At 50.6% G+C, this 11,184-nt stretch overlaps 1 protein-coding gene across 1 annotated transcript in view; it reads right to left on the bottom strand.

Annotated features, from left to right (window-relative positions):
• The window catches only part of LOC307235008 (LHFPL tetraspan subfamily member 6 protein), a 45,856-nt gene that overhangs the window by 33,321 nt on the left and 1,351 nt on the right, over nt 1-11,184 (bottom strand). The window contains exon 2 of the mRNA XM_080006938.1: nt 10,625-11,152. Coding sequence (XP_079863064.1) covers nt 10,625-11,009 — 385 coding nt within the window. The 5' untranslated portion in view covers nt 11,010-11,152. The remainder of the gene's footprint in view (nt 1-10,624; nt 11,153-11,184) is intronic.

Here is an 11,184-nt window from a genome sequence, read left to right as displayed (position 1 = left end):
AGGAAGGAGGGAGGAAGGAGGGAGGAGGGAGGAGGGAGGAAGGAGGAAGGAGGGAGGAGGGAGGAGGGAGGAAGGAGGGAGGAGGGGGGAAGGAGGGAGGAGGAAGGAGGGAAGAAGGAGGGATGAAGGAGGGAGGAAGAAGGGAGGGAGGGAGGGAGGAAGGAGGGCCAGTTCCTGCTAATTGGTGCTCCAGTGCTCCAGACGGGTGAGGAACCAGATAAGGTGCGGGCGCTGATAGCGGCACTAACGCCCCAAACGATCAGGCTGTGCTGGGAAAACAATGCGGCCTGCTTTTCAAACCTGGCTTCACTGAGGAAACCTTGAGCTTCTAATCAGTCGTTCAAGTCTTGTTTTTTTTTTTTTTTCTACTTACAACTTGCCAAACTGGACGCTGCCTCTCTCATTTTGAGGCTCCCTCCCCAGCCCCAACATGTTTCCTCTGTCAAACATTCCTATATATGGCAGTTCACTGGGGCTGCACTGTATAAACACATTGGAATATGGCGGCTGCCTTCTGTGTCCCGTTTAAAGAGCCCGGTCCTCACGCTGCAGATTCCACAGACGCTGTGTTGTGCTTTTCCGGGGCCCCCCGGGTCTCCCTGGCTCCTGGAAAAAAAAACGACCCGAGCGCTGCTCCCGTCTCGAGTCCTCCGGGGCCGCGCCGGTCACGGGACCGTTTCCCCGGTTCGGGCTCTCCCGCTCTGGCGGCTTGTGATTTGTTACGGGTTTTTTTTTTTGGTTTTTTTTCAGCTGTTGTTTTTTTTTCGCTGGTTGAATTCTTCTCTTCTCTCTCTCGGGTTCAGGGGAAGTGCAGTCAACAACGCCTCCTTCTCTTTTTGCAGCTCAACTTTCTACTTACGGAAGGTATAAATAGACGAGCACAACCTGTGGGGCGACTTCCACTCCGGAGGCTTGTTTGAATTAGCTCCGTGAACAGTTTGAACCACAACAGCAGCGACGAAGCGCTCGCCCACCGAGAGACAAAGAAATACATCACGCTCACATTTTGGGGCGTGTTCCCGCCACGTTGAGCCGTCGCCAGGGAAGTGATCAGGATTGATGTGCACACTAGGAAACAGGCCGAAGCTTGATTTGCCGCCGGGATGCTCCTTCGAGTTAAGTGGTTTAAGTCCGCTGCAGAGACGGCTTCTCTCATGTCAACCAATTTGGACCAAAATCAGCCAAGTCCAGTTTATTTCTCAAGACTGATCAATCTCACCAGCTCCACGCTTCACAAAGAAATCAACAGCATCCCCTAATCTTAACCCCGACCCAGGCAAGGAAAACCTCCCGGAGAAAAGCCTTGGGGAGCAAAGGAAGAAACCTACGTTCATTTTTTTATCAAATAATTAACCCACTTTGATAACAGAAGAGCCAGATCTGCAGAGACAGAGACCCACATTCAGCCCTGGAAGTGGAAAGACGGAACTGGCAGCTCCAAATAGCTTATCTTTGCAGGACTCACCCACACATGCAAAAACACACAAACAGGCGCTGGGTCGCTCTCCAAACGTGGCCTCCCCCGCCGTGACGCCCCCTCCCTCCCACGACACCCCCGCCCCCTGTTGCCGCCGAGCCCGATCGGAGGAGCCCCACCAGCTGCCGAGCACACCCCGTCACGCCGCCTCGCGTTCCGCTCAAACATTAAAGTCTCTCCAGTCCGTGCAGCAGCCGCAGCCCTGGTCGCCGCCGCCGCCGCCGAAATGGAGATTAGCGCTCCAGCTGTCAGGTTGCCGCGACGACGCGGCGGTTCTCAGCGCGGTACAGCACCTCAAACGCTTTATTTTCCTGCGACGCTTCAAGGAGCCGATGCAAAAGAGGTCTTTAGGTTCGGTCGTTTGTGTTTGGCAGACAGACGTTCCAGGTTTTACCTGCGAGGGAACAACCTGACAACCTGAGCGCTCACAGCAGACAGACTAAATTTAGACTGGAAGCCGTACAGCTGTTTTATTTTCTACTTCTTTGAAACTGTGGAAGGAAACCTGTGCGCGTGCAAAGCAACACTTTCACTTCCACTTCCTCCTCCTCCTGCTGCTCAGCTGTGAGAGCGTTAATTAAAAACCTGCGAAATGAAGTTGCGTTGGTGGTGGTGGTGGGTACAGGGAGCTGGGCGTCGGCTGTCGGGCGGGACGGAAAATATTTCAGCCCAAATTGCCGACATTCCTCCCGGCAGACGGCAAAGACGGACCTTGAAACGCTTCGACGCACACTGAGATCATGGTTCACCCACGCTGGGGGATACAGGTCTGGTTAATCAATCACTTTTCGTCACCTATGAAGAAAAATCCAGATAAACGTCAAATAATGGACGACAAATGTGATTGTTATATGTCTTACATCGAGGAATTAAAGACTTAAACCCTTTCAGAAATTGTATATTTTTGTCTAGATTCCCTCATCACTTCCTTATAGACTGATGTATCGACCTAAAGGTAATGACTGTTACCGTATATCAATGTAGAATGACGTGACGACGCCCTCTTGGGACGGTGCTGACACGTTCACACGTCTCCGCGCCCACTCAGCACAGCTCACACTCAGATTCAGTGTTTTAAGCACAGTTCACTGTGACTAATTTCACTGCATTATTCCTCATTAACACAGACAAGCCTATGCGCACACACGCACACACACACACACACACACACACACACACACACAAATGCAAAGTCAAACTTGCAGATGCCCAGAATGTCAAATTCTGCACCTCCTGTGTGCTTTGAGCCATCATTTAAACGTGCACTGAGAAACATTGCACAGGAGAACACATGAGCACAAACTGACTCCAGCCCACATGCCCCCCTTACACGTAACAATTTAAAAGACTTACTTTTGTGCACCATATTTAGAAATAGTACCCATCAAGTTGTCCCCTCCACATTTAAATTTTTTCCTACGCCCCTGGGGGTAGGGTGGGTGGGGTTGGGGTAGGCCTGGGAAGTCACGTCATCGTTCATCATTTCCCTCACATTTGTACCATTTCCGCGGTCGCTTGAGCAAATAATCGACTCCATATGAAACAAAAGAATGGGTGCAGTAGCAGTAGTATAGAGCCGGTACTACTGAGCATGCATCACCAGTACCGAGGATTCAGCCCGCGCAGTACTGGTCGTGGTAGTTGAGGATACATGGCAGCCAGCGAGGAGGCCTCCACCGACCACTGAGCATGCATTGTAGGGATAAGTCACTGGGAGGCCTGGACGGTGCTGGTGGTGGGGGTGGTGAGGGATGAAGGGTCGCCACTGGACATGTCTACGCAGTGCTTGTGGTGGAAGTTTAGGATTGTCACTATGCATGTAGACATGGAATAGTGGAGGCTGAGGGTGCCGGATGGGGGTAAGGAGGGTGGTGGTTTTGGGATGCCGCGACTCACTGCGGAGCCTTTTGAAGGCGTGGTAATAGTGATGGCAGGAGCACGAGCAGCATCTCCAGCGGCAGCAGTAGTTGTGGCGGGAGCAATAGCCGTAGCATAGATTTAGGTTCTCAGCCATTCTCTCTCTCAAGGGGAATCACACTGAAATGGGAAAAAAAAAATGAAACTCTGCAGTTGACACTGGCACCACAGGATAAGGAGGTTAGAAAAGTATGTTATTTAAGGGTTAAGGGCGAGGAAACTGAATCCATTCTGTAGCTGGGGATTCTTTCGACGAATGCCACAAATAGACTCTGCTCTTTGTTGCTTTTTGTTGCAGATCTGTCTCCATACGTCTAGCCCCTATCCTATTTCCCCGCTGGCCTGCTACTTGACCTGTGGGAAAGCAGCAGAAAATAAGTATTGACCCCACACTCCCCCTTCTCCAGTGAGAACAGGGTATAATTAACCGTAGTGTTAAAGCCAAGGCGCCTCTCCAACTGTACGACACGCCAGGAATACTGAGCGAAGTGCTCCATCCCGCAGGACTCCCGCCCAATCCATGGAATCCATACTTCATTCATTTATTCAACCCACTCACGCCCCAGTGGCTCACTAAGCGGTGTCGAGCAGGTCACGCCTGGGCCTTCCATCTTTTTCATTCCTTATTAGACATAATTCACAGCGATGTTGGAAAAATCAACAACAACTCGCATTTGCTTTGTGTTTTTTTTTTTTTTTTTGTTCCATGCTTCTCGTTTGTAGCTTTCTCTTTATGTTTATGTCTAATGTGATAAATCTTTGTCTGCCACAGGGATAACTTTCAAACCAGACTCAATCCACATTACAGTGGACTTTAATTCCCTTGTAACCGTCTTTCTTTATTTTTTCTACTTTGCTCTGTCACTGCAGAGTGGGGGCACATAGAATAGGCAATTTAACGTCCTGATAGAACCAGAACTGCTAAATAAACGTTGATCTGATGAAAGTATATTGTGAGACACAAATTTGTCGTCTAACTTAATGATAACAGTATAGGACCTTGAGCTTCAGAAATACAAGAGTGGTTTATTTGAAAACAAGGCCTCTAAGAACCTTCCATGAATTGGACCCTCTAATGTTGGATTATACTACTGAATATATCCTATAATATATAGTGTAAATATTCGTCATACTTTTTTTTTTTTTATATATTCTTCCAGCCAAGTTAGAAGTGCACTAGGTCGACATGCTGCTCTGTGCAGCTGCACTGTGACCTAGCCTGTAGTCAGGGTGTGACAGAGCCATCCGCCGGGCCCTCGACCACGTGTGTGTCAGCACCAAGTCATCGGCGATAAAGTGGAGTGGACGCTTTGCCCTCTGTTTAGCGTCTGCATCAGTGATGATTCATCCATTCACATACAGTACGCCCAGTGTGCTCTCCGGGTCGGCAGCAGAACAACAACAGCGCTGAACCGTGTCATGCACTTAATCATTCACAGAGTTGCCTCCCTCTCGCTCGGACCGTGACCAGACCATCTTCGGGCTAAGAATGCACGTTTTTTACACTATGGACGTTTGATAGAACATTTCACTGTTTATGTCCCTTACCTCGGTGCAGTACGTCAGTACACTGTCACTCACTTTCACCAGTAGCTGCTGTGGTCGCTGTGTGGGGAACCCATTCTCCCTTTTCCACTCTCCGTTCACTGTTATTGCATTTGCAAACCGAGCACATCGTTTAAATGAAAATATAAAGCAGGTTGGAGCATCCCATGTGGGCATATCCCTAGGTGGGTCTGGGATACAGTACTTTTTGAACGCCAAAGAGGACCCCACCTCACGTAGCAAAAGGAAATGATTCCATTGGTCCAACTGACCCCAACGGTAATAACACACTATGTCCAAATCAAGACGCGTAAACAAGGCGAGCTGGCCAACTGGAGGCTACTTCATTGCTGGAGTGAATGGAAAATGTTCCCTTTATTGATAACTGGCAGCCTGTATGCGTACAGTATGTACTTGGAACAGCTCTGCATTTTAATCAGAAGTACAGTATGTTTTTAATGGACTCTGTGAATGAAGAATGGAGAACATATAGAATGTAAAATATTCTTCATAAAAAAGCCATTGATCTGCCCCAGCCGTCAGACTACTCCAGGTTATTATGGTTTACTGTAGATTGACTGGGGACACGTAAGTCCAGACGACAGTAACTCTTGTGAGCGACGGGCGACCGGCCTGGTGTTGTGGCAGTAAAAACAATGACTTAACAGCAGAACAGACTGAAATAACCCTTCCTGTCTGTCCTTTGGTTTCCCAGACTTCCTGTTTGACAAAACCAAATCCCTGTTGAAGCTGGGCTTTCCGCCCTGTCTCTCTCTCACTCTGTTTCTCTTTTCTCTTCACGCATCTCTCTGTCTCTCTCTTTCTGTTTGTCAGCCAAGGTCCACCACTTGGGCCACTGAGCACTCAACCAATATGTTTTTCAGTTCCTGCACCAGACAGCACTGTGCACAGCCCGAGGGAGGAGGAGGAGGAGGCGGAGGAGGAGGAGGAGAGCGGACGGAGGGACCCGGAGATAGAGGGAGTGAGGGAGCTTGGCGGACAGAGGGAGGAATTAGGGGAAAGGTGACACGAGGCCGAGATGATGACCTACAGATTGAGGGTAATGAAAATAGTGCAGGCGTGACCCTCAGATGATAGGGGCAGGGAGAGAGGTGGGAGAGCAGGGGGAGATCTGTCGCCGGAGAGCGGGTGAAAGCTACACCGTAGGTATTTTTTTATAAAGGAAATAGACTTCCTACGCTCCACGGACTGCACTCAACTGCCGTCCGTCCGACTGCAAACAGCCCCGTTGGTGGTGAGGGAATTGAAGGCTGAGCAGAAAAAAGCGGCCTCGCCGAGCGACCGCGGCATGAGCGGACTGCACTCCGGGCGATCAATCACCTCGGAGGAAGAGACGTCCACTTTATAACCATCAATGGCCGGAAAAAGCAATAAAAGCAATTACTCCCCTTTCAGACGCGGGACCTCGGAACACTACACTACCGCGATCCCGGAACCTTCCGACGCGGAAGGCAAATTCTGGGAGCCGGCGTTAGATAATATTGTCAACTGGCCAGCGAGTTTCAATGGTGAATTTGCGGTCCACACAACAAACTTCCACACGAGCCCACCAAGCGTTGCTGGGTCTTTCCTGGGTTGAACATTTCTCAGCAACAAGTCAAAGGTCAATACTGTGATCTGAGACGTGCGCTACACGCGGCCTGGCATTCTTAACATTTTTTACACAAGCCTTCTTGTCTGCTGCCAAGTAGCAGCATTTAGCCGCCTGACCATATTGCCCAGAGCTGAGTAATTAGCTTTATGCAATGTCTACATGGCAGAAAATACTGTGCAGTCCATCATTGTCACATCAACCTGGCAGCCCTCAGGAAGGAGAGAATACAGACAATTCAGCTTCTAGAAGTTCATATCAAAAGAGGAGGCTGGCACCGGAGGGACCTTCACCCACTTCCCTTACAAGTGTCAAACCCGAGGGGCTGGAGGCAGCCGTGCCCTAGTGACATTAAAACAGTGCCGCAAAAGACAGGGTTTTCCCTTTTCCAGAGAAAGGGGCGTTTCACCCGGAGCCTTTCTCCTGTACCTCTCAAGCTGGAACTGGTTGGTTGGAGGAGAGTGGAAGCGCACAATGCGGGACTGGGTGCGATCCAGCTGGCAGCAGCTCACAGAGCCGGCACCAGGACAAAGCCAGAGGCTGTGGCAGCGTGGCTTTCCAGCAGGACAACATGCTCCTCTGCCAGACCCAGTCGTGGCAACATCACTGAAGCCCTCATATAAAGACAGACCCATCTGCAATTCGTCAAAACTCTTTAATTTACGACTCAGGCTCATGCCGCTGACGTACGTTTTCAGCCAAAGGCATAATACAAGGAGAAGCAGAACATTTTATTGCATTACATGGTCTATACAATGCAGACACTGTACTGCATACACCAGGCATTCACTGCAGGTCACCTTAAGGGGGGGTGACACTACTCTGTATTAGCTCAGTTTGGTTCTCAAAGGCCTCTATCTCACAGGAACAATCTCCAACAAGCAGATGGTGTTTGCCAACTCTCTCTTGTTTGGACCTTCTCTGTTTGCATTTCTCACACGAACAATGAATAAAAAAAACAAAAACAAACCAGTGAAAACGAAGAGGTCTTAAAAAGGATAGTGCATGAGCACCGTGTATAAAATAAGAAGAGGGTAAACAAGGGGCCTGTGGATGACAAGTGTGTCATGAGATTCTCTGCAATCTCCTGTGGAAACATCAGGAGGCAGCTGTGAACGTAGATTCATATCATCTCATTCCATCGAAGCGGTGTCGGACCCCGTGGCACCGGTTGTGTTATTCATGCTTTAAGATAACAAAATGCCGAGGTGTCTTGGTATTTTCCAATATAAAGCCGAGGTTTTGACTCCCCGGTTCCTCCGCTGACCGAAACCCGTTTGTTATTTCTGAGAGCTCCGCTGTGCTGAGCTGTTTCAAACTTATTTCATCATCCCCGGGGAAGCTGTTCCCAAGTGTTGCAAGCATTTCCTGGAGCCGCAGAGGTCGCCGAGGAGACCTGCCTCTCATGCAAACCCCCTTTAGATGTGTCCTGAACGCTGACCCAACATCATTTCATGCACAACCGCTCCTGTGCGTCATCATTGGTGGTGAGTGATTTCAGCTCGACTTGGGACGATGCGGTGATTCAGCCAATTTCCGGGAAACATCAACAAGGTCCTTCTGCCCCAAGAGCAGCGTCTCTATCTCTAAAAGGCATTTGATCTTGAACTCAGAGGTTTTCAATGTATTTGGTCGAGTCAAAAACCAATTGAGGGTGATTTCGTTCAGTTCCCAGGACAGTGGACGCCGCAGGAACACGACGCGGTGACTTGTTTTATTCGCACACGATGGGAAACGCGGGCGAGTGCCGCGCCTCGTCTTTGATCATCCTGACGGTCTCCCACGCTTCCAAACGTTTTGGTTTTGCCCTCCTCAGCACGCACGGTTTCTCGTCAGCAAAACATGACGCGTAATATTAAATCACGCTACCACCCAAAACATGCTTCTAGGTCTGCCAACAGATGTTCCCAGGGGTGTCTGCCAAAGTACTTTGCATGTAACTACAGCGTGTGCACTCAAGGTAAAGTCGTATTTAATAAATCAGAATGTACAGGAAACAAAACAGAAACCTGGAAACTCGTTTTAGACCCTGAAAAATAAACCTCACGACTCAAAAATGTAAAGAAAATGCAGCTGTGTGTGATTAGTCTCTGTCGTAGTTGCATGTTGGGTTTCGTCGGGTCCAACCCCAGAGCCACCGGATGTTTTACCTGACGCCCAGGACCACGGAGGTGCAGGGTGTGGAGGCGCCAACTCTTCCATAAAAAGCCTCCTCTGTATGAGTACGCAGAGGTTGTTTATGTGCGTCTTTGCAGAATCACGTTTGGGCCTTGCAGCGGCAACAGCAACAGCGTCGTAGACCGGTTGGCTCCGAATTCCACAAGTCACATTTAAGTTACAGTCTAAACGCCTGACGACATCCCGGGGCAGTTAACCCCTTCAACACCAGAGGACGGGCTCAGATCGGAGGCCTTTGGTGGTTCCAGGTCCGGGCTGAAGACTGGAGCGTGGCCTTACCATGTGGACGAGAAAACCTCGCCTGCATCAAGACTTTTACAACAATACAACCACTGTCATTACTACCCCTACAACTGTTACTGTTCACTGATAAAACGACCCAGAGACACTGATTCCTCTCTTCACCTCACTTCATGGGGCCGTTCTAAGGTGGTGATCCAGGGGCCTCTTCATTTGCATATAATGGAACAGCGTGGGGGGACACAATAGAGGAAGACTCCAGACAATTGACCAATTCTCCTCCATCTGCTGAACTGACATGGCTGGCTGTGTGTACTGCATGCCTGGCCGTTCCTCCGTCTCATTCTCATAAATCACTGAAATTCGATCCTACATCTGTTCACCAAACTTTGGCCCGCTGCTGCGGATTCCTTGTTTATTTAGGTGCTCGCTTGTTGATAATGAGAAGTAAATGCCTGGCAGTCACTGTAGCTGTGAAGTGTTTTTTATCGCAGGGTATCTTTATCTCTCTCGCTCTCTCTCTCGGTTCTCTCGCCCGCCAGGATATTTCCCTGCTCCCATTTAGTAAAGTGATGGGAGACAGTACAGTGTGCAGCCCGCGGTCCAAATCCCCCTTTTCCCAGCTGCAGCTATCACCGCCGCCCTTTGGGTCAAACACTCCCCAGTTCTGAAACATCCGAGCGCTCCTCCTCGCTCTCAACCCATCTGGATTTCGGAGCGAGATGGAGAAACCAAGACAGACAGACATTTCTCTTCCTAATCCCGTCTCAAAATAGCAACTGGCTGTATTGCTGAATATATGCTTTGCTGCAAGCTGTGAAGTACCTCCACATAGAAGTGACAACTTCTTTTCCTGATTCATCCTTAGTGTCATAAATCATTAATAAGCGTGTATCTGCGCTACTAAGCCTTTGGAAGGAGGACATGACAGGTTGCGGTGGCCCTCTGAAAGTTTATCCTCGTGAAAAAAGCCCGACGGCTCTGTCAAATCTGCCTGCAACCTGCTTTTATGTCACTTCACTTCCCAAAGCCAAACTTACAGCGGTGGGGATTGTAAATAGCAGCGCGGCGTACCACAGTATGTGAGCAAACATTTTTAGATAATAAGAGAGCTGGAGAGGCGCTGGGCTCCGTAAACTGGGGCAGAGGGAAGCTGGAGGAGACGGAGGAGCGCAGATTCCTTCACAACCGTCCTGACACGCTCACGTCCAAGAAGAACACACGCGCAAAGCCCACAGTCAGCGCGCGCGCACACACACACACACAAACACACACACACACACACACACACACACACACACACACACACACACACACACACACACACACACACCAGCAAAACCAACAGCGAGCCGGCATCCACCAACTGGAAACCAACAACAAACACACCAATTAAACAAACGTTTTGAGAGGGTTTGGGCTGCAGCGTGGAAAGCCGCTCTTGTGTTGGAAGGGGGCTTCTGGGGGCTTCTGGGGGCCAGCCAAACAAGTGTGAAGAGACAGTGGGGAGGAACATTGTGTGAAATTCAGCCAAGCACGCTTCGTTGAGTTGGAAATACGCCTGCGCTCTCAGCAGTTCTTTGAAGCGCTGCCAAACACAAAATACGCAATGAATGTAAAGGAAAAGTCCAAAGCCGCCGCCGGCCGACACTTACCCCCGACGAACTGGATGCCCCCGGCCACGCGGCCGATGGTGCGGGAGATGAGGTCCGAGATGCAGCAGCCCATGAGGGCGGTCAGGGCCACCAGGAGCAGCAGGCCGCAGCCCACGCCCGTCACCACCGTGCAGATCCTCCACTCCAGGCTGGGGATGCCCTGGAAGGAGGCGTAGCGGCCGCACTGCTCCAGCATGACCGTGGCCTGCCGCTCCTCGTCCCGCACCGGGTACGAGCAGCGGCGGAACGTGCCGAAGGACACAGGCTTGTCCATCTGGGTGCCCAGCAGCCAGTAGGGCATGAAGAAGCCCACGCAGCTGGCGGCGGCGCACAGCAGGGACAGCAGGGCCCAGGCCACGCCCGCGCAGGTCAGACTGGAGGCCATGGTCTGACGGAGAAAACCGCCCCCCGGAGGGGTTCTAAGGGAGCTGGCAGGTAGAGGAAGAGTCACGGTGAAGCTTCGTCCTCCGTCTGCGCCTGAGCTGAACTGACCCGAGCATCCAACGGCGTCAGTGCTCAGCTCGGTCCCTGATACCAACGAGAGAGAGGGAGGGAGGGAG

Source organism: Zeus faber (assembly GCF_960531495.2).
Source record: "Zeus faber genome assembly, chromosome: 9".
Taxonomy (NCBI): Eukaryota; Metazoa; Chordata; class Actinopteri; order Zeiformes; family Zeidae; genus Zeus; species Zeus faber.
This window is presented reverse-complemented; position numbering and strand designations above follow the sequence as displayed.